Consider the following 24,077-nt stretch of genomic DNA (forward strand, 5'->3'; position numbering starts at 1 on the left):
CACATAAAGCAGTGTGAAATCACACACTGGAACACTGATACAGTATACACTGTTAGGTATTAGCAGAAAGATGTTATGACAGTGGAGCTTTGTTTTCGCAATCTGAAAAATCTAGAGATGAGCCCTTTACTTTTTTTTTTTCTTATTCACAAAAGTGTGTGGGAGAAAGCCGGTGCTTCTATTGCTATTTGCATTTTAAAGGCATAGGATAGCATGATTTCAAGGTCCATGTTCTATCCAATGGCTAGTAATCAATTTAAAATCAGTAAAGTTATATGGGACATTAACACATATATTGTGATAAAACATTTTAATGTCCTGCGTTAAGATTTCTTTTACAATTTATAACTAGAGTCTGTAGCATTTGTTCTTGATATGTGATGGTTGTCTTTATTACATCCACGACTGCTTACAACTTCCCCAGCATCATTATAAACCCTGTGAAGAAATGGTCTTTCTAACAAGTCATTTTGTGCGTACTTTAGCCTTCATTTAATATATTATCTCAAGAGGAGCATATATCTCGCTAGTTGAAAAAATACACTTCTTACACATTTCACACTGTTAATGGTAACTGGCAGAGTCAAAGCCCTTATGTCTTTTACCACTGACACAATTATAATAGAAAACATGAACTACACAATATCCTCTTTAAAAGTTTACATTCATAGGGTGAACACAGGAAAAAGGTTTTTGGAAAACAGTCAAATGACCCTCAATTATTTTGGAACATCAGTAAATATTCGTAGTCCATGCATTCCTTGAATCTCTTCCTTGAGTGCCTGTGGAGGAAAAACACAACAGCTGGTGAGAATATTTCTTAAAAACAACACACGCAGTATAAACACCCACAATTGCTTCTTAAGTATTACACAATATTTGAGGGGATTATCTGAAAACTATCACAAGCAAGACGAGGTACTGAGCACACGATGTATTTTAAATTTACCTGATTTACTAACTGGTGCTGCTGAATAGTCCTTTTTCCTTTGAACTCACTGGACTCGATGTGGATCTCATACATGGCCCCACAACCACCTGAACACAGCATAGACCCGATGTCATTTTCAGGAGCATGTCATCATCTGGTTTAATTATTACTATGATGGCTGTATCAGAAGCACTGAACATCTGGAATACAACCACTGGACTGGACTGGAACAGCCACAAACACACAAGTAATAAAAAAAAAAGAGAGAGTCCAGTCCAGTAAGTCAACATCAGGGGATCATTAAAGGTGATCTTTAAACTCCATGAAGCTGGTTACTGACTTGATTTTACCTGAGATATCCACAACTTTCAGCGAAGAGGCTGACGGAAACTTCTCCTTCAGTATCGTCGCGATGCGGACCTCTCCGTCCGTTTGTGTGGACAGACATCTCTGCACACTGCCGGACACAGCAGCCTGAGGACACAGAAACGAGTGTGTTGTCGTTGTTGTTGTTACATGAAGTCTAACAGCTGTGAAAGATTGACCCTAAACAAAACACGTGTATTTACTTGATCGGTGCGGGAAACCCGAAGAGCAGAGATGACAGCGCTGGTCAAGCTCCGTCTGAAAGCGAACATTGTGGAAACACACTGAAAATACAAAATCCACACCGGTCGTTTAATAACAAGTCATGTCCTCAAACAGCTCCGTCGCACATATATGACGTCACACATCCGGGTGCTGCTCGACTCCTGGCCAAAAGACTGTAAATCAGGGATGGGCAACAGCAAGGGCCACATTCATTTAACTCTCATTCATTTAAAACGATTGAAATCAATTATGTCTCAAATTTAACTCAACATATACCAGTGATCAAATATTATTATGGACATATTTCTGGTTTTCATGATTTCATGGCCGATTTTGTCATGTTTTCTTCATGTTCCCAATTAATTGATATGTCAAAATTGACCTGAGGGCCACATTGAGGGTTGATGGGGTCCGCATGTGGCCCCCGGGCCGCCAGTTGCCCACCCCTGCTGTAAATATTAATATTATTTTCACAATATGCTCCTGGCACAAGATAAAAAGTTAGCAACAAAAAATAGTTATAATGACTTAATACAACAAACCTGATTTACACAGAAATGTGTAATTAGTATTGGAATGGTATTCAAATTCGATTAATTTTTTCATGTTTAATATGATTTGACCCAAACACAGCGTCGTGTAGGCTGTGGACATTCTGGTAAAACTGTCTCATTTACAGTCTATGTGTACACCAATACAAAACATTAAGGAAAACATATTTAATATAAATGATATACAGTATTGGACTCTGACTACACAGACTATACATAGGGATATTAAAGAGAGAGATGTTTAATCTCTCTGTTCATGTACTGTACTGTGTTATTGTTTTATTATTTCAATGTACCAGTAAGGCCACCATTGAGTTGGCATTGATGACATGCAATCATTATTATGATATTTGCAACTTCGGACAACTATCACAAGTAAAAATGTCTGCCAAGGTTTGAAGTCTTTCAATCCTGTAAAACAGCAGAATTCCTCATTGTAATAAAATGTGAAGATTTTTTTTTTATTGTGTCAAGTAAGGGGCGTAATTCTCGTGTAATTAAAGGTTACCTTTTTTTAAACTTGATATTTGTTTAACAGTTTAATCTTCTATAAAAGTCTGTCCAATAACAGAACAACAGGACAGTCAAAGCCTCTTTTTTAAAGTACAGATTGACATTTCCATGGAAGGACGGTATGAATTAAAAGGCTTATCTCACTCTGCAGCTTTTGGACCCCTGCATAAATGGAGGCAGAGAAGCAATTAGTGGCTGTTGACAGTGGGCTTTATTGCCTTTCACACCAGGCCTGAGCTTTGTTTGTGCACAAAAATTATGGCCCCAACACAAAGCCACACAGCCAGCGAGGAGGCCACCCTAATGTCAGAATTGAACCCGTAGAGCTGACTGGTGTCATGGTTGCTGACATCACTACCCTTTAAGACAGCAGGTTAGCAGAGCGTCTGAACAGTTGTAGAGATGGAAAGCACCTCGTACCTCACACTGACTCTGATGGTTCTCTTCCTCAGCTGGACTTGTTATGCTGATGAGGAAGCAAAGGGCCTCTCCTGCCCAGAAAACCAGGAAGGTTTCGACGGCTCGTGCTACGAGTTTGTGGGTCTGCAGCGATCCTTCCTCAGTGCCCAGGGATGGTGTGAGCGAGGCGGAGGACACCTAGCCTTCATTCTGAATGATGAAATCCAGCAGTTCCTTCAGAAGCACCTGGAGCAGGAGAAGGACTGGTGGCTCGGGCTGGCCCCTGCAGCTCCAAACCTCACCCTGGACACTGCCGCCACTGAGGGTGAGAGGCACAGGGACAGGGTAACCAGATAGGACACTGCATGGCCGCTAATAGTTTTCATTTATTACGTGCTAAGTGCCAGATGTAATTAGTGCCAGATGTAATAAAAGTGTGCAAAAGGTGTTAAAAGTCATTCAGAGTAGACTGTAAATGTCACTTTAACCTTTCATATTAGCAACAAATATTTTAAGTACTCTGCTGCACATATATGAACAATGACTTTGATTTATCTGTTAACAATAAAACTATTTAACTAAATGAATATTAGAGTGAAGTAGGTCAGAAATAAAGATAATCCCCTCAGCTGCTATCTTAGTAGGCGGCTTGGATGTCCATTGTATAGACGTGTAAAATGTTTGTTTACTAAGAACTGGCACAACTGGATATCTCCCTCCAGCAGCAGGTGCTGGTGGGAGATATCCGTCATTCATTTGTACTTCAATAGCCCAGCTGTCAAGTAGCCTGATTTACAAATGTGTGTTATTCCCTTGATAGGGAATGCGTCTTTATTGTTCTTTCACCTTTTCACCAGCTAAATCTATTGTTTTGTTGTTTATGATTTGTGAATTACATCCTGGAGTTCATCCTCATAGAGAATGACAGTGTTTTATGTAACAGTTGTTGTTCTTACATCTTTGCTTGTATAAAATGATTCAGACGAGACATTTCTAATTCTACTGCTCTCCCCCAGGTTCCCTTGCATGGCTTGATGGCTCAGATGTCAGCTACAGTAACTGGGTGAACATGCCAAATGCTCAGGCAGCCTGCGGACACATCCTGAAACACTCAAGCTTCCAATGGGAAGCAGCGGGGAACTGTAGTCAGGAACTTAACTTCATTTGCCAGTTTGGTATGCACTCTGTTCCCTCAATAAATAAAATAATTACAATGAACCTATGTTGTGCTTGATCCCCTTCTATGATTGATGTTTTTTTCCCCTCCAGAATCTGGGAAATCAATTGCGTGTGATGGCCAAAATGCAACACTGCAGTGTGGTTCTGGTCAGGTTATAGAGATAGTTGACAGCTTCTACGGTCGAAAAACCATCCATTACTGTCGTTCCAAACTCACGGGCACACCCACATCATCCCAGGAGGAGTGCAGCTGGATCGATGTGACAGATTCTGTTTCAGGTATCAACTATTCTACAACAAGCCGGTTGTATGTTTAAACAAAAAGGATGTTTAACAGGTCTGTTTAGTCTTTATTTACTTGAAAATATTATTGACTTAACCTGCCCCCTGGTTCTCTGGTAAGAATGATGGACATTTTGTTTTAACAACTGACTTTATTAGAGCTGCTTTCATGGACAGAAAGAAAAATACTAAAATGACCACAAATGATGCTTTTGTTAAATAAATGTTTGAAATAATAAAAGAAACGTTGCCCTTTTTAAGGAGTACATTTTCTGAAAAGACTGAGAAATCCCCTGCTAGAGGCTGTATACTGTAGATGGGCTGTGGTTGAAATCTATACTCACATAGATGAAGTCTTGAATTATGCTGGATCGTGAAATAACTAAGGAAATGTTTCTCCTTAGTTTATCATAATAAATCAAATAGTTGAAAGATAAAGCCTCATTATAGAGATATTGAACCATCAGGAAGAATAGTTAAGCCCAATAGAATGATATCTAAACAGTTCCATCCATTTTAAACGCACTTTAACAATATTTTTTCAGCCTCCTAATTAATCCATATAATCTGCAAATTTGTATTTTATGTTTTTGTCCTTCAAATCCAGCTCATTGCCATGGACTGCAGGCTTGCCAGGCTCCAGTTGATCTGAGCGCTTTTGGTGAACCATGTCCTATGCTGAGGAGTTACCTCTCTGTGGAGTACAACTGCAAAGATGGTTAGATGCACATTTTGTCCTTTACTTCCATTCTAAACATCCACAGATGTTTTCTCACTGACAAATGACTATATATCATTATTATTACATGTACAAATCAATATAACTTTAGTTGTATGCATATAGGTACATTGTAGTCTGTGTCTTGTTTCCAAAACAAAGTTGTTAGTCAAATGTTTGCCTCACTACTGTACTGTACTGAGTGAAATGATATCAACTTCATTATAAGAGAAGGATGCATTATTTAAGTGTTTAACAATACTGAAGCAAAGTTTCAAACTAATGTTCATTTCCCTCTCAGGAATCCACCTGTCGATGAGCAAGCTAGCGGCCGTCTTTGATGATGTCACCTTCACTGTGAAGTGGCTCCTTCAACCTTATCAGGGAAACCTCACATGCACAGTGAACGCTGGAGACGGCCATATAATCGATCCATACAGCCCAGAGCAGTGAGAATGATGACCTTGTGTTTAATAAGACAGACAGACAGGCAGACAGACAGACAGACAGATTGATTGATTGATTGATTGATTTTCTTATTTAAGACTCATAAACCTTTTAATTTAATTTCTCGCAGGATGGAGAGCAATGTTATGCACAAATACAGTCAGCCAGGTGTTTTCATGGTCGGTGTGGAGTGCAACACCAGTGACTGGCACGTTACAGCTCAGAAAGCCATCACCATTCAGGAGCGCATTGGAGATTTTGGTGTCATAAAGTGCAATAGCAGGAATATGTCAACAGATGGCTCTAAATGCAATGTGCTGCATGGTCGACCTGTTCAGATCCAGGTTGTTGTAGAGGCTGGTGAGTGAGTTTTCACACTGCAGGGGATAAAAAGAATAAATAAATAAAAATATATAACTAAATAACTATAACTTTATTTTTTTGTGTAAATAGGTACTAATGTTTCTTACAAAATTCAACATAAAGACCACGTGGTTGCAAACTTATCTGTGGACAGAGGGATCATACCACACAACATTACCCTGAGCCAAAATGTGGTTACGAGGCTCGGACATGGCTGCCACAACCTGACTCTGACTGCCTCAAACAATGTCACAGCCCACACTGTGTCCTCCCATCTGGAGCTGTGTCTGCTGGAGCCTGTTGAAGGCCTGAAGGCCTCGGTGATATCAGAGGAAGATAAGTGTCCTGACTCTACTGATCTCATTGTGGGTGTTTCATTGGAGCGAGGAGCTCCTGCAGAACTGCTCTTCACTCTGACTGGAGCTAAGGACAACATCTCCGAGACCAGGGATATGCTAAATGCTAGCTTACAATCTTTCACATTCTCTAGCACACTTGAAGGTACTTGAAGTTGAAGCTGTACTGTATATAGAATAAAGACAGTCAGAGTGTAATACATATGCTTAATACTCCTAAACACAAAATGGTTTTGTTTCAAAGGATTGTTGAAGGTAAATGTAAAAGCCATGAATGCTCTTTCCACCTTTGATGTGGACGTGGACTTGGAGAACATACTTCAGGCTTGCCAGAATTGGTCTGACTTTTCATCAGATGAGCATGAAGACAGCGTACGTAGCAGATTAGCTTCAAACATGTATACAGTAGCTGTCTGTGTCTTTTCCAGCACAATGACTATGTTTTCACCTACAGAATCAAAGTGTCGAGGAATCTAATGAATTGAAAGTGATTGTGACTCCAGACTCTGTGGTTGACTACACTCAGAGTGTCACACTGAGCGTAACTGGAACTGAATCATTACCAAGAAAAGGACTCACATTTGAATGGAAATGTAGTAAGTACAGCAATTAATGGACCACTGAGAATTGAAATGAGATTTAGTTAGAATTTAGTTATTCAGGTTATTATGGTCAGTGAACACAGTTAAACACTATCACTATTGTGACTCTGAGGGCCTTTTATGTACACTTGGTGCCCTGTTTTAACTTATACTGATTGGAATCATGCTCAGGATAAAAATAGTGCATTCGCCATGGCAAACATGATTTTTTTAGCTGCTTCTAAACAAATTTTCAGCAGTATCCAGGTTTTGGATCCTTTGATATAAAGTGTGTCTTTCCAGCCATATGTCTATGTCTGTACCGACTGAATTACCACACAAATTACATCTCTCTGTAATGTCTCAGGCTGAATGGATGCTTATATCTTTTTCACACAGCTGGATATAGTTTCCTCATCTGATCACAGTTTATGAAAGATGAGCATGTCAATTTATCCATAGCAATGTCCAACTTTTACTTTCAGTACAGCAGAACTGGTGTCAGCCTTTCAGTTATCCTAGCATAATCAGTTTTTAATTAAAAAACATTATCAGCCTTAGTTTTTGACCAACAAAAACTAGGATAGTGGCTTCTCTAGATTTGTTTAAGCTGGATTTGATGTTTACAGGTCAAAAACAACTTGAGCTGAACTTACAGTGTCAAACAGATGTTGATTCAATTGTTTTCTTGTCTAATTTTGGAACGGAAGTGTGTTTCTGGCTGCTTTGAGTTCTTACTATTCTCTCCATGCCTTGCATATATATATAAATATCACATGAAGTTTCCTCCAAGAATCGCCACCTTAACGTGGTGGAGGAGTTTGAGTGTCCCAGTGAACCCGGGAGCTGTGTTGTCGGGGGCACTAGCCCCTGGTAGGGTCTCCCAAAGGCAAAGTGGTCCCAGGGGAGGGGCCAGACTAAGAGCGGTCCAACAAATACTCCTATGAAGCGGCATACATTGAAGCAAGCCACCTCGCCCGGAAGAGGGAAACCGGGGCACCACAAAAACCCGGGTGTGGGAGGAGTTCGGGGAGGCTTTGGAGAAGGACTTTCGGTTGGCCTCAAGGAGGTTCTGGCAAACCGTCCGACGGCTCAGGAAGGGAAAGCACGGCTTGCCCCAGGCTGTTATCAGCAGGGGTGGAGAACTGCTAACCCGAACTGGGGACATTGTTGGGCGGTGGAAGAAATACTTTGAGGAACTCCTGAACCCAGACAACAAGTCCTCTGAAGAGGAGTGGATGAGATTCACCCTGAGATGCTAAAGGCTCTGGACATTGTTGGGCTGTCTTGGCTGACACGCCTTTTCAATGTCGCGTGGAAATCTGGGACAGTGCCTGTGGAGTGGCAGTCCGGTGTGGTGGTTCCCATTTTTAAAAAGGGGGACCGGAGGGTGTGCTCCAATTATCGGGGTATCACACTTCTCAGCCTTCCGGGGAAAGCTTACTCTAGGGTGCTGGAAAGGAGGCTCCGGCCGATTGTCTACCTGTGGATGTGGATTCCGTCCCGGCCGTGGGACAGTGGACCAGCTTTACCCTCGCAGGGCTTCTTTGGGGAGCATGGGAATTTGCTCATCCAGTCTAAATGTGTTTTGTGGATTTGGAGAAGGCTTTTGACCGTGTCCCTCGGGGGATCATGTGGGGGGTACTGCGGGAATATGGGGCCCCGGGCCCATTGGTACGAGCCATCCGGTCCCTGTATGACCAAAGTGGGTGCTGTGTCCGCATCCTCGGCACAAAGTCAGACACGTTCCCAGTGCGTGTCGGCCTCCGCCAGGGTTGCCCCTTGTCACCGGTCCTGTTTGTGATCTTCATGGACAGGATCTGAAGGAGCAGCTGGGGGGAGGAGGGTTTCCAGTTTGGGGACCTCAAAATCTTGTCTCTGCTTTTTGCAGATGACGTGGTTTTGTTGGCTTCCTCAAGCTGGGATCTCCAGCAGGCATTGGGGCGGTTTGCAGCCGAGTGCGAAGCGGCTGGGATGAGGGTCAGCACCTCCAAGTCCGAGGATGGGGATGGAGCGTGAGATTGACAGACGGATTGGCTCGGCGTCAGCAGTAATGCAGGCGTTGTGCCGGACCGTTGTGGCGAAGAGGGAGCTGAGCCAGAAGGCAAAGCTCTCCATTTACCGGTCAATCTACGTTCCAACCCTCACCTATGGTCATGAGCTATGGGTAGCGACCGAAAGAATGAGATCGCGGATACAAGCGGCCGAAATGAGCTTCCTCCGGAGGGTGGCTGGGCTCAGCCTTAGAGATAGGATGAGGAGCTCGGACATCCGGGGGGAGCTCGGAGTAGAGCCGCTGCTCCTCCGCATCGAAAGGAGCCAGTTGAGGTGGTTTGGGCATCTGTTAAGGATGCCTCCTGGACACCTGGTTTTACAGGCATGACCAACTGGGAGGAGACCCCGGGGCAGACCCACAATGCACTGGAGGGATTATATATCCTGTCTAGCCTGGGAACACCTCGGAATCCCCCAGGAGGAGCTGAAAAACGTTGCTGGGGAGAGGGAAGTCTGGGTTGACTTACTGTGTCTGCTACCACCGCGACCCGACCTCGGATAAGCGGAAGAAAATGGATGGATGGATGGCATAAAATGAAGTGTTTCATGATATTAGTCTTTGTGTAATGTCTGTGTGTAATCTTTTTATTGTTGAATTGCTAATTCTAAGATGTCTATGTTTTTTTTTTATGCAGAAGGAAATTGCAAATGCAGAAACAAAACTAAAGAAGAAACTCACATCATCCAAAAAGATTGCCTTCCAGATCCCTTTGATGTTTTTAAATATGTTTCAACTGTGAAGAGACCAGCCTGGTTCAGGGAGTGGGTTGACCTTGCTTCAACTTCAGCTTGTGTAACAGTCACTCCAAAGAAATTCACAGATGTAACCATCAGGTAAAAGCGACAGAAAGGGGGGGAGGGGGATGTTCTTCAAAGTTTCACATGCTTCTTAAAAGAAAAGGTAACCATGCTAACTCTAAACATGTTGGATTTGGCCCACATACTGGTAAAGAAACTGCAATAAAGATTTAATAATATCACATAGGTCATAGGTATATATTTCCTTTTTTTTCTTGCAGTTGTGATAATTGTGCTTCAATTAACACAAAGGACCACATAAGGCTTAGACTGAGCTGCACAGCAACTTGCCCAGACGTAGCTTGGTATATTGAGGACCCTGAACCTTTGCGTGTGAGTCTGGAACAGCACTTTAACTTTAACAGTCAATTTCTGAAACAGTTATTAACTGATGACTTATTATTCCAAGGGTGTCCTCAAAAAATGCTACTCTGAAGCAGGAACAAAGCCTCCTGTAGAGAAGCAGGATGGCAATACTGAATATGTTGTACACAGCAAATATCTGAAGATTTCAAGGGACGCTGTGCAGAACATCAGTGTGATTGCTTATGGTGGGTTTTCATCACAAAGTCTTAATGTAGTTTAGTATTTTTTAAAATGGTGCTTTTCTTTTTTTTCTAAGATGAATACAGTTTGACCTCTTACTGTTTAAGAAGAAGACAAAACAAATCACAAAACATTGTATTTGTTTATTTCACAGGCAAGAAGGATCCAGGCTTTGTCAAGTTCACTCTACCAATTCCAGGTCCTGATCCAACTGAACCAGCAACAAGTGATGCACCTGCAGACCCCACCACCCTCTCTTGTAGCATCTCTCCACCTTCAGGAACAGTGCTGGATGCTTTTGACATAAGCTGTAAAACAAACACTTTCTGCTCTAAGGGGTGTTTCTATTGCTTCAAAACAGACACAGGTGAGACTTTAATAATAATACCTTTTAGAAACGTAGATAAACAGGAGAAAGAAAGTAACAAAGGGAGCTGGATGATGATGAATCAGTTCGACTCACTAAAAATAGACAGATCAAGTCGTTACAGTTGAAATACAGACGTGTATTTAACATCTAATATAGACTTATTGCACATAAATGGTGTTAATAGGCGATTTCATTCTTCTGGAGAATCCCATTTAAAAAAACAACGTTTGACCTTCACTCTTACAAATAAATACATTCTTAGGTTCACTTGGAGTCTATTTTAACATTCATTATCATAAGGAAGACAGTGTAACCTTTGAATATTGTCTTGTGCTAAAATAAATTGTGCTTAAGAATAATTTCAGTGATTAGATTTTTATTATACCTGTTCACAGATAAATAATTGTCTCTCTTGTCTTAAAGGCGAACCTCTGCGCTGCAGTAATACAAACGAGGTGAAATCTGTTTTCCTGCCTCTCGGGGACAAAAACAACAATTACAGTTTGTCTGTTGTTGTGACCATGCAAAATGAAAACGAGAAAGCCACAACAACCATCTCCACTCAGGTTTGTCATCTTGATATGATATGATGCACTTTACTGTCCACTTGGGGAAATTTGTCTTGGACTCAAAGTACTGACAAACATTCAGTTGATTCTTGTAATCAGGCCTCTATAGGAGAAATAAAGAGGTTGAGAGAAATTAAGAAGAACCTGTCAATGACAAGGAAATAGTATGATTCAGAGTGACTGTTATTGATCCTATACATGTAGGTACTGACGAGCAGATCCAGCTCCTCTGTGGAGGCTCTCACATCTGCAGTGGAGGACTCTGTGAGTCAGTTGGAGCAGCAGGGTCTGCTCTCTGGTGAGGCACTGGGACAAATGTTTACCTCAGTATCTGACATGCTGAATACAGAGCCCATCCAAGAGCAGAAGGATGCGAGGAGGAAGGTAACAGTATGACTGTTACAACTTGTGTTGTGGATGATTGGAGAGAAACGTGTTGTTAATCAGCGCTTCCTTCTCTTTCAGCTCAGAGAGAAAATGTTGACCAAAATGACCACAGTTCTGCTGGACTCACCCAGCAACACGACTCAGGGCGTGCAAGTGACGGCCAGAGCTGTGGCTGGTCTCACCCAGCGCCCAGACGAGCTCAGTGTTAATGCTCAAGTACAGTACAGAATATCAATATAGCAATATTAATAAATCAAAGAGTTGCACATTTAAAAGAAAATACAAAAATGAACCTTTTTTATGGAATAATGCATGAACATGTAGTGCAGAGAGTTTATAAATAGACAAGAGCAATACTGACAAATATACACAAAATGTAAATGTCAATAAATAACAGTGTTAGACTCATGATATCTTTGGTTTATGAAGAGGTGTATAACATTTTATGTTAATGGAAAAAACAGAGAGTGCAAAAGAGCTTTTAACGACATGTAAGAACAACAACAACATGAAAAGCTTTTGAAAAAGGCAGCGACACGAACAACAGGCCATTTAAAAGTAACTCCCAATGTGTTGTTGTTAGTTTTGTGCATATTCAACTTCAACATTATTTGTCCCCATAGGGCAATTTTTTTTTATGTTCATCAGCTCTTTTGAAAGTTGTACAAACACCACTTTTTTGATTTCCTCCCTCCATCTCTAGGAAGAAGCAGGGTCATTGCTAGTTGACCTCAGCTCCTCCCTCAACATGATCAGTGTTAATCAGGACATCAGTGATGAGGATGATGATGATGGAGAGGTTTTGCAAGCAGCTACACCCATAGTTGAAGCAGCCAGTAATATTTTGAATGTTTCATCAAATGTGAGTACAAAACCATCACTAATGTTGATAAATGTGTTTTCCCTCAGTTCACTGTTGTCTATACCCAACAACATAAATTGTGTTTTCCCCCAGAAAAAAGTCTCAGATTTTCTTCTTACTGGGATAAACAACGTTCAGAGTGCTATGCTGAATAATAGGAAGCTGAATGGAGAACCTGCCATCATTGATACTGGACACATCAGTGTGTATGTCAACAGGTAAGAGACGTCTGATGCTGGAACCTTTACATGGGATTAATCAGGGTTTGCTGTTAAGATCATTTTCTTATTCTGCTTCCTGTAGAGTGTCTCCAGGAAAGATGCAAATGCAGGATATTAATGTCCAGAAAAACAGCTCCTCCAGATTTTCTTTCCCAACGCTGCCTGCTCATATTGTCTCTCCAGATGAGCCAGTGGATGTCAGGGTAAGTCTGTACAGCATCGGAGGAAATAAATGCTTAGCTGCATGATGCTTAACATTATAGTGTCCCTATTAGTGTGTTCTACTTTACAAACTCAGATTTAGCAAGCATTATGTAAAATGTTACTTATTGTGTAACAACCATGAAATGTCAATAAAAACAATAGCAAACTTGTTGATACAATTTGCTCTTTTGATGATCTGTCACTTATCAGCCTGCACTATCTCTGGTCATCAATTATGTTATATATCAGTAATAGGACCACACCTCTTCCGGAGTTCCCATAAATTCAAACCTAACCCTCTCCATTATGTTTCCCCAAACCGACGACAGCAAAACATTCAACATCACCTGATTCATACTCTTCATTCCAATATAATTCATACATTATTGTCAATTGCATCCTGCATGATGGTGTGGTTCTATGTGAAATGTTATTTTTAGAATCATCAGTAGACTACAGAGGAGAGAATGATTGAATAAGAAACTTTGGCATAATATGTACAGTTATGAAATGTACTTCTGCCTAGATGATGAGTTTTGAGACAAATCCATATTCCTGGAAGGAGGAAAACATCACAGGGACTGTAGGATCGGTCTCTCTGACCAGATTGAACGGCTCTGTCATTCCTGTAAAGAACTTACCTGAAGAGATTGAGGTAATATTTGCTTCATAAAAATGTCGAGCCACTTTTTGATGAAGATTGCAGGCTGTTCTCAACAACATCTGCTCTACCCTGTCAGATTCTCTTGCCGAGGCTTGATGTCGGGCAGGAGAACAGCACAGTCCTAGACCTTGCCAATTTCAGCACATTAATAATTGACGTCCCATCGCCGGATGTAACACTGGTGCTGAAAATGGAGCCGTCTGAAGACATTTCCTTCCTGCTATTCCTGGGGTACAAAGATTATCCAAATGATGAGAATTATGTTGCCAAGACTCGTATGCCTCTTGAGAATTCCAAAGAAGGTAAGTTTAAATCAATCGGTCTTTAGTTGTTCTGCACACATAACATGTTATCACAGGCCTCGTCATATTATTTACAGAGACCCATCATAAGTCCACCATAATGAGCAAAGCACTTTGCAACATTTAGCAAGTAACAGTGACAACAATAAGCAGCCTTTTAACAGGTAGAAACTTTGAGCAGAACCAGACACACGTTGTACAGTCATCTGCTGACATTTTTGGGGGATGGCAGGAAGAGACATGGAAAAAGATGAACAAACAGAGAAACAACAACAACAAATAAAAACAGAATTATGGCTGCACATTGAGTAGTCATGGTAACAGTATGATTGGTATTAGCAGGAATAGCAAAGTATGTCCATCCCCTGATCAGTCAATATGAAGCTTTGGTCCTCCAAGCAGGTGGCCCAGCTTTGAATTCGACCTGTGGTTCCTTTCCCGCATGTCATTCCCCACTCTCTCTCTCTCCCTGATTTCCATCTCTATCCACTGTCCTATCTCTCCATTAAAGGCACGAAAAGCCCAAAAATAAATGTAAAAAAATATATATATATATATAATGACAATAGTACTAATTATTTTAGTTATAGCTTATAAGATTTGGAGTCAAGAAGCTCTCATATTCACACTTAACATGTATAATAAGGATTGTATATGTGAGAGTGATATTAATAGTTGTAGCAGTTTGAGTCAGGCATGCTTAAAGCAGCAGGCTGTCCACAACAACTGTCCAACATAACCTACAAGACAAGAGAACTCAGGAACTCTCAGGAAGATTTAAGGTTTGTAACTTCAATCATACACGAGGATTTAAAGTTAAAGACATGCAGTAATATAATATGGATACATACAGATAGAGAGAAAGGGAGTGACAGGGAGAGATAGGAGCTCAGTGTGCAGTCTGAGCCTATCACAGCATAACTACCAGATTAACTGGATGTTGCATTTATATAATGGCTGAAAGCTGAGGGTCATTATAGCCAAGGTCATTATCACTGAAGTATTTATTTGCCAAACAATAATGTGGATTAGAAACGCAAGACCCTTTATGATGTGTCATTCAGACTTTGCTACTCACATGTCATTTAAAATCTATTTAGTATCAGCAGAATTTAACATTTAAGAAATCTGCATTTAAGACCTACTATTTCATGTTAGAAGTAATGTTATGTTTGCCCTGACAATGGAACCATTTTAATTTTCAGATTATATGTTTTATTAGTAGTACAATATTTAAGGAAGTTCAATCATTTCTCTTTTATTACTGACAAAAAAAATACGTACAGTATCAGTATTTGTATGAATTTCCTTCGAGAACAAAACGTGACATTTAAACTACACTCAGGGGAGGGGAAATAGACTGTTTTACATTAGTTCTCCAGGATTGATAAATATGTATCACTTCAAGTATCTTTTTCATTACCTCTAGGATTGTCATACTGCAGAAACTGCATGATGATCACATGCAGAAATCTCTGCATATATATCCATTGTTAGTGTAGTTTCCTTTTGAATTTTAACTCTTTTTTTGGGTTAAAGGTTTTCGTGTCACAGTCTGTGTGCTTGTCATAAAAAAGGAAAAATTGTCTCACAGGAACAATTAGCTCATAATGTTGTGTGGATCACATCCCTGGTTCTTCAAGAGTCTGGCTATAAAACTGCTATGTGAATGTGTGACAGTGTCAAGAAGACGCTGGAACAACATAACCATTTTTATCAAAATGATAAGGGTGGCTAGTTACACACATGTAAGCCTGCATATTAATGTTTGTCTGATTTTACCTCAGAGGAGAAATATACCTGGGTGCTGAGTCCCAAAGACAGAACAGCAGATGTTGGAGTGCACTACCTCGTCATGAAGCCCATTGTGGAGCCAGGGGTCAAATCCCTCAATGCTACAGTCAGTGTGGTTTCCATTGCTGCCCAGTGTAAATACTGGAATGAAACTGGATCCACTTGGAGTGAAGATGGTTGCAGGGTAAGTTAAACAAAATCATCCAGAGCGGTTGCATCAATACTTCTTTAAAAAAAAAAAAAAAGAAGTCTGACTGGGCTACTTTTCTTATCTTTTTCTTTTGTACAGGTCGGACCGCTCACAAGCCCACTGGTGACTCAGTGCCTCTGTAACCACTTAACTTTCTTTGGCAGCTCTTTCTTTGTCATGCCCAACTTGGTGGACGTGTCACGCACTGCAGAACTTTTCGCAACATTCACTAACAATCCTGTGGTGGTTTGTTTCGTGGGCGCCATCTTTGCTGCTTATCTTCTGGTGGTTGTGTGGGCACGCAGGAAAGACATTCAGGACTCAGCCAAGGTCATTATCACTGACGTATTTATTTGCCAAACAATAATGTGGATTAGAAACGCAAGACCCTTTATGATGTGTCATTCAGACTTTGCTACTCACATGTCATTTAAAATCTATTTAGTATCAGCAGAATTTAACATTTAAGAAATCTGCATTTAAGACCTACTATTTCATATTAGAAGTAATGTTATGTTTGCCCTGACAATGGAACCATTTTAATTTTCAGATTATATGTTTTATTAGTAGTACAATATTTAAGGAAGTTCAATCATTTCTCTTTTATTACTGACAAAAAAAATACGTACAGTATCAGTATTTGTATGAATTTCCTTCGAGAACAAAACGTGACATTTAAACTCCAGAACTTTAAACAACCGGTATTTTTTTTCACTTTTTTGTTAAGTGTGAGAGAGATCATTTAGTGTAAATATTACAACATGCATGGTCTGTGATTAAATGCTTTTCATTGTTTTATTTTTTTTTTACATTTGACACTTAGTTATGTAACATTTACTTCAGGCCATTCATTTACCAGATCAAAAAAGAAATCTTGGAAACAGTTTCTTTATTATCACTTGCAGGTGAAGATAACAGTGCTTGAAGATAATGACCCCTTGGCTGAGTACCGTTATTTGCTGAATTTGAGCACAGGGCATCGTCATGGTGCATCCACCTCCTCTCAGGTTAGTGATTCCTGCTAGAAAGTCCAAAAATTACATTTATGGTTCTGACTCACTCTTTAAATCTTGATGTACCTTTTTTTGTTGTAGGTGACGATAACTCTGCAGGGCACGGAGGGAGAGAGTGAGCCCCACCACCTGACAGACCCTGAGAAGCCCGTGTTTGAGAGGTGCGGGGTGGACATGTTTCTGATGACCACTCACTTCTCCCTCGGGGATCTGCAGAGCATCAGAATGTGGCACGACAACTCGGGAGCACATCCTGCGTGGTATGGCGTTAAAAGTCAAGACGGGATGAAACCACCAGATTGTTGTGATGCTTTAAGTACAGAAGATAATTGTCTTATTTATGAGCAGGTATGTCAACAAAGTCATGGTGCAGGATCTGGAGAGCGGTCAGAAATGGCACTTCCTGTGTAACTCCTGGCTGGCTATAGACGTTGGAGAGTGCACTCTTGACAAAGTCTTCCCAGTAGCAACAGAGATGGATTTGAAGAGGTTTAGGTAAGAGCAGCAATTAAACAGGTTACAACACGTTACCAAGGGATTTGACATACTTATGTATTATGTTAATTATATGTTTATTCTTCTTGAATTTCTGGTTTCGTTTTTCTCGATACTTCTAGTAACCTGTTCTTTATGAAGACCGCAAAGGATTTCCGTGACGGCCACATTTGGTTCTCTGTGATCAGTCGGCCCCCCTGCAGCACTTTCACTCGTGTGCAGCGAGTCTCTTGCTGCTTTTCCCTGCTGCTGTGCACCATGCTGACCAGCATCATGTTTTGGGGTATCCCCACTGACCCCTCTGAGCAGACAATGGACCTTGGTAGGAAATAAAGAGTTTTCAAATGTCTTCAGAGTCAACATCATTAAAATGTAAAATCTTTTCAATGGAATACTTTTTTAAAACCTCAAAAGAGCTATGACAGAAAAGATTTGATTATTCCAGATTCTCAGCACCAACCTGCTTTTTGAAACCTCAACCGCTAACAAGAATTTCGATTTGGTTTATACTTAATCTCATGGCGATGACCTGAGGCAGAAAATGTATGACAGAGGTAAACGTACTTAGGATTTTATGGTTGGTTGTTTATCGTTTTATGTGTACTCTTGTATTTGAATTTCTTTCAACTTATTTTGTAGGTCACATCGAGTTCACGTGGCAACAAGTTATGATTGGAATTCAAAGTTCGATCATCATGTTTCCCATCAATCTCCTTATTGTGAGCATCTTCAGAAACACTCGTCCCCGAGAGAAGACACCCGCCAAAACAGACGCATCCAAACAGGCCAAGACTGGTCGTGTCTCTCCGTCACAGACCTATTCTCCTCAGAAAGAGCCGAAGGACATCACACCGGACACTGTCATCAAGGTGAGGAAACAAATATCCAGATCAATGACGTGGAAAATGAAGACAACGCTTCGCTTCTGCATTCTGACTGACGTGCTTGATGCGGTTTCTGCATTAGGACATAAAGAGGATTGCTCAGTCTCTCTCAAAGGCCATGAAGAGTCCGCTGCCTGACCTGCAGCTCCGGCCCGGTCAGCAGGTGGACATCAACACTCTGCTGTCTTTGGTGGAGAACATTATCAGACAGCAGAACCGGGCGGCCGGAGACTTTTACACTGACGCCTCCAAAAGCGATCGCTCCATGATCCTCAGTTTAGGTGCCGTTAATCTGCAAGGTAAAAAGCAAGTAAACCTTTACAACGCTCCTAATATCTTGTGTTTCAGATTTTTCTTGGCCTATCCTTTTTAGAGGACTAATAGAATAAGTGGATCAGATATTGTAGAAATAAAGTCTATAGAAATGTTGTAACACACCTATTAATAATTATTTTATATATACTGTCAGTTTTCCTTAGCATATTTTTTTTTGCCATGTGTCTGACTTGATTCAATTTATTTTTGGTTCACAGATATAAAAATAATCAATTCATTTATCCTTCATTATTTGAAAAAAATCTTTCGTTATAGGATGGTAATTCCCTGTTTCTCATACAAAGTACGAATGTTTCCTGAAAGACAAAATAAAAATACATCAACCTCAATGAGAAATCCAGCTTAGAGAACAGTAAATGATTCTATAGTAAAACTGAATTCCTGAATTAGGAGGTTACATTTTAGCAGTTGTTTCTTTGTTATAATGTCAGCATTGTGAGGTGGAATCCTATGTGACTGATGCAGATTTTTGTGCACAGAAACCCGAGGATGCAGCAGCCCAGAGAAGACCTCAGATGATGCTCAGAAGAAGAGCACCAACACCAGGTACCTGTACAGGCAGCTACGTCATGTTGAGAAGGAGCTGGGTTTGTTGGGACCGTCTCGGTTTCCAAATCCAGACAGCTACAATCGGGCCATGCAGCAAGTCCAGGGAATGAAGGGTCTCCTGGAGTACCACCTCCCCTCATCCAGCCTGGAAGGAGACCAGCTGGACCGCAGTCCGAGTCCAGAAGAGAGCATTGCGGGAGGGTCCAGCAAGAAGTGCTGTCAGGGAGGGCTGCCATGGTGGTTTGTGTTTGTTGGCTGGACGCTTGTGATTGCAACCAGCTGTGTGTCGGGATACTTCACCATGATGTACGGGCTGACGTACGGGAAAGAGCGCTCTATAAGCTGGCTAATCTCCATGCTGGTCTCCTTCTTTGAGAGCCTCTTCATCACTCAGCCACTGAAGGTGAGGGTCATGGTTAGAATGCACAGACATAACATTGGCAGCACTGCAAATGATTTTCTAACTAATATCCAGAATTGTCTTTGTGTAATGATGTGTAACTGTATTTATGAGAACTGACAAAAATCCTCTGACATGCTTGAAACTGGATTTTTTTATTAAGTTGATGCATACAGTCCATGAGTTAAGTGCAATGACAAGTCATTTAAACTCTCTCAACAATAAACCGAACTTATTCTAAAATAATGATACTTAACATGAAACAAAATAAACCTCATAAGATAAGATTCATTGACTTAAATAAAAGAACAAGAAATGCATAAAAAATGGAAAAAGCTAGAATAATAAAGTGGCTGATAAAATATATTTTGAGGGCCAAATTAATGAATATATAATCATCATTTTATTTTGATTCAGTTAAACACAAATTTATTTTACAGCACCATAAACATGCTTTCTTTTTCCTCCATACACATTTAGAATGTATTAGTTTTGATGTCTGAAACTCTTCTTTCTTAGGTTCTTGGTTTTGCTGCTTTCTTCGCTCTTGTTCTGAAAAAAGTTGATCAGGAGGAGTATGGAGAGCCTCAGATAGATGACAGTCTGAGAAACACAGGTATTTTTTTTTTCCAGTTTGAACTTTTAATGTATATTTTTGCATAGAGAGAAAAAACACATGTGTTCTGCATGCCTCCTTCAGATGATCCAGACATGGTCCGTGCAGCCAGAAGAGACAGTACATGCAGTTTCTATCAGCCACCGCCTCCCACTGACATCGAGAGGATGAGAAACAACATGATAAAAGAGCAGAGAGTCTTCGCCCTAATAAAAGAGATTCTAAGTAGGAGCATCACTTTGATACATAACGACACAGGATGTATTGTAACAGTTTGAGATGCTGATGCATGATATTTGTTTGTGATGCAGCCTACATGGGCTTCATGTGGATGCTTCTCTTGGTGGCGTACGGGCAGAGGGACCCAAACGCCTATTTTCTGACCCAACACGTTCGACAGAGCTTCAGCAAAGGCATCTCAGACAGCATGAGCATTCAGGATGTGTTCGACTGGGCAAACACAACTCTGCTGAGCAGCCTGTTTGGCGAGTACCCAGGTCGGTATGTTGTGACGTTGTTAAATGTCGCGCATGACTGCTTTGCATGAACCCCCTTTTAACATGTCCAATTCTTTGTTGCCTTTTCAAAACACAGGAAACATCATTCCATCTGCGTCATTATTATTTTTAAAAGGCACAAAAAATGTAGCACAACCCACTGTTTGTAAAACTACAATTTATTTCAACTGCATGGCAATTAAAGTATCTCTCCTTTCAACTTCCGTGTCTTATCGTAGGATTCATCACAGATGGAAACTCCAAGCTTGTTGGGAACGCTCGCCTCCGCCAGCTGAGGGTGCAAAAAGGCTCCTGCAATGTGCCCCTCTCTATGCAGCAGTCTAATAAGGACTGCCACGCTCCATACTCATGGGAGCTGGAGGACATGGGCTCCTACAGTCCAGGCTGGAGCAGCGCCGTGCAGGATAACTCTTCTCTGAACCTTCAGAGCCCATGGACGTACCAGTCTCAGGGCAAACTGAGGGCCTTACCCATCTGGGGCAGTGTGAGGCTCTACAGAGGAGGAGGGTTTGTGATGGATTTGGGGCCTGATTTACAAAACTCCAGCAGGTAGGACTTGAAATGCATTAAGTACCCACCAATATAAACCCAAGTGAATGATACAAAGTTAAGTAATCAGAATGATCAACAACAATTTAGGTAATGGACTTATGACTTATGAATTTGTATTAGACAGAAGTGTTTGATACCCAATTTTGACAACATTTAAGTAAAACAACAAACACCCTTGAACGCTTCCTGACATTTAAAGTGAAATCAAAACAAATCAATCATTCAATGTTTATAATACCTGTTAGTTTTACCCTTAGTATAGACACACGGAAAAAGCCAAACTTAAATTCACCTTAAAACACAAGTGAGGGGGCAAAAAGGCTGCTGCAATGTGCCCCTCTCTGTGTAGCACTCTCAGAAGGACTGTCATTCTCCATACTTATAGGAGCTGGAGGACATGAGCTCCTACAGTCTCTGGTTGGTCATTCGTCTTTAATGAAGAGTTCAAATCCAACAATAACTCTTTGACTAACGTTCAGGTTTCAAAGAGTGTAGCAATGACAGTTTCACACCACTACATTCAGTATATATTGAACATCATTGCCGTCATCATGTCTCTCAACACAGATGTTCTTAAGTGTTTTACGGTCAAACATTTCTTAATCGATTTTTTTTTTCACTCTGTTTTTTTTCTCTTTGTAGATCCCTTCAGTACCTTTATGATAACACCTGGTTTGACGTATACACCCAAGCCATCTTTGTGGAGTTCACTGTGTACAATGCTAATGTTAACCTCTTCTGCATTGTCACCCTGCTGCTGGAGACCACAGCTACAGGTACAGTCTGTAGTTCATGCTCAGCTATTGTTTTAGAGCTGCACACTCTGTCTTTAACTTTTGCTTTCCCTTAGGAGCTTTCCAGTTTCGCAGCGAGCTACAGAATGTGCGTCTTTACCAGTCCACTGGCGGCCTTCACATCTTTGTCATGGCCTCTGAAGTCATTTACTTCCTCTTCGTCATGTATTACATGTTTGTCCAGGTATGATTCAATGGCATTTTAAATTACTGGTAATAAGAATGAAGTTGCATCCAAGATCATCGCACACTAAATACTCTCCATCTGACAGGGAAAGCTGATGAAGCAGCACAGGTGGGCTTATTTTAAGAGTAAGTGGAACCTGCTCGAGCTGGGGATCATCATTCTCAGCTGGAGCGCGATGTCTGTCTTCATCAAGAGGACTGTACTCGGAATGCAGAACATCGAGTACTACCAGAACCACAAAGATCAGTAAGTAGCTCTCAGCAAAGAGATCAATCATACCTCTCTGTCCACAGGGGACACCACATTCGACACAACCTGAAAGTTTCTCACAGGACCTTTAAACTGACTTTATTAGAAAGTTTTACTAGAGCTGTTTTCACACACTAACTGCTGAAAATGTGTAAAACACAAAATTTAATAAACAAATTCGGTACAGCCTGCCACTGAAATCCTCCAGAGTTACTTTTTTCTCCCACATGGAGATGTTTTCCCTGTTAGATGGGTTTGGGGGTTTCTGGAGGCCGACTCCCTCTGACTTCACATGGACTCTTTACCAGGGGGCTGGCAGGCAAAAGTCAGGTTAAAGTCGGGGAAAGTTCGGGAAATGTTCTGGGGTTTTGTGCATGTGTATAGGACAACTATAATCTTCTCACTTGAATCAAAACCTCTTTCAATGGATTACAACAAGGCTCTGTTCTCTAATTCTCTGTCTTCAGATACGCCAGTTTCCATGAGACAGCCAAGGCTGATGCAGTGCTGGGGTATCTGATTGCCTTCTTGGTCTTGTTAGCTACAGTCAAACTGTGGCACCTGCTGAGACTGAACCCGAAGCTGCACATGATCACGGCCACGCTGCAGCGAGCCTGGACTGATATTTCAGGCTTCCTGGTGGTCATGACCATTATGTTCTTGGCCTACTCCATCGCTGTGAGCAGTTTCCCACATTATACATCAACCTGATGCAGTTTGTCAAATAGAACCCATTCAAAAGAGTGTTAATAACACAGAGATGACCCTTATGCATTTCAGTCTAACCTGTTGTATGGCTGGAAGCTGTACTCCTATCGGACTCTGCTGGATGCTGGATTGACCATGGTCAGCCTGCAGCTAGGCATCTTTAACTATGAAGAGGTTTGTAATAGACTGTAATAAAACCACAGCAGAAAAAAATGGCTGTTCTTTCTCACAGTGTATGACCTCCCTCCTTTTCATCAGGTTCTGAATTACAATCCAGTGCTGGGCGCCTTCCTCATCGGCTCCTGCATTGTGTTCATGACCTTTGTTGTGCTGAATCTCTTCATCTCTGTCATTCTGGTGGCATTCAGTCAAGAGCAGAAACATCACAAGGTAACTCACCCAAGTGGTGTCTTAAATGTCTTATAGTTCTGGATAAGTGTGATAAGCATGGCAGTAACAGCCCATTTAATTTAGATTTTGTTTTTGTGTTTCTTGCAGCCATCAGAGGAGGAAGAAATTGTGGACCTGATGCTGATGAAAATCTGCAGTTTGTTTGGAGTAAAAAGTAAGAAACAAGGTGATGAAGGCCAAACTGAGGGGTCAAATAATGGACTCTCAACAATTTCCTCTGGAAGTATTTGAAATATTGATTGGGTCGAAAATATTCTTCCACTAATCTTCAAATCTTGCTTTTCGTAGCTTGCTTTGTGATTGCTTTACACTGAATATAAGCCCTTGCAAATCTATAAATGATTAGAATTTTATTTTACCACTTAAGTACATTATAATGCTATTGTAGTAAAAAGTTATTACTGTTTGTAAGTCTTTTGGCTGCAGTTTATTTTATTTAACAAATAAATATGTGTTTCTGTGACTTCATTTGCATATGTTCAAGATTTGTGT

General features: G+C 41.0%; 2 protein-coding genes across 2 annotated transcripts; one reads left to right on the forward strand and one right to left on the reverse strand.

Annotated features, from left to right (window-relative positions):
• Positions 1–468: 468 nt before the first annotated feature.
• Positions 469–1,658, reverse strand: bola3 (bolA family member 3). The gene is made up of 4 exons (XM_061038206.1): positions 1,501–1,658; positions 1,282–1,405; positions 950–1,038; positions 469–782 (listed from the first exon to the last, which is right to left on the reverse strand). Exons 1-4 carry the CDS (start codon positions 1,567–1,569, stop codon positions 720–722), a joined length of 345 nt encoding a protein of 114 aa, XP_060894189.1. The 5' UTR covers positions 1,570–1,658; the 3' UTR covers positions 469–719.
• Positions 1,659–2,988: 1,330 nt separating this feature from the next.
• On the forward strand, positions 2,989–23,831 carry LOC132974283 (polycystin-1-like protein 2). The gene is given in 40 exon segments (XM_061038221.1): positions 2,989–3,310; positions 4,002–4,160; positions 4,255–4,443; positions 5,054–5,164; positions 5,466–5,613; positions 5,742–5,971; positions 6,065–6,475; positions 6,575–6,702; positions 6,785–6,926; positions 9,602–9,800; positions 9,986–10,097; positions 10,174–10,315; positions 10,465–10,677; positions 11,104–11,246; positions 11,454–11,633; positions 11,715–11,852; positions 12,340–12,498; positions 12,592–12,716; positions 12,802–12,922; positions 13,450–13,578; positions 13,664–13,889; positions 15,677–16,203; positions 16,779–16,880; positions 16,968–17,146; positions 17,235–17,381; positions 17,504–17,703; positions 18,021–18,250; positions 18,348–18,564; positions 19,081–19,553; positions 20,070–20,166; positions 20,251–20,391; positions 20,478–20,663; positions 20,903–21,233; positions 21,879–22,012; positions 22,087–22,214; positions 22,303–22,463; positions 22,934–23,144; positions 23,247–23,348; positions 23,433–23,564; positions 23,673–23,831. Coding segments are annotated over 40 exon segments (7,569 nt in total). The 3' UTR covers positions 23,817–23,831.
• Positions 23,832–24,077: the final 246 nt, after the last annotated feature.

Source organism: Labrus mixtus, chromosome 1, assembly GCF_963584025.1.
Source record: "Labrus mixtus chromosome 1, fLabMix1.1, whole genome shotgun sequence".
Lineage (NCBI taxonomy): Eukaryota > Metazoa > Chordata > Actinopteri > Labriformes > Labridae > Labrus > Labrus mixtus.

Excerpts from the sequence above, each read along its gene's own strand:
- bola3 (XM_061038206.1), bottom strand. The coding sequence starts at position 1,569 with ATGTTCGCTTTCAGACGGAGCTTGACCAGCGCTGTCATCTCTGCTCTT. Across the intron at positions 1,406-1,500 it reads GGGTTTCCCGCACCGATCAA|GCTGCTGTGTCCGGCAGTGT; the intron begins GTAAATACACGT and ends CTGTGTCCTCAG. Across the intron at positions 783-949 it reads AGCACCAGTTAGTAAATCAG|GCACTCAAGGAAGAGATTCA; the intron begins GTAAATTTAAAA and ends TTTCCTCCACAG.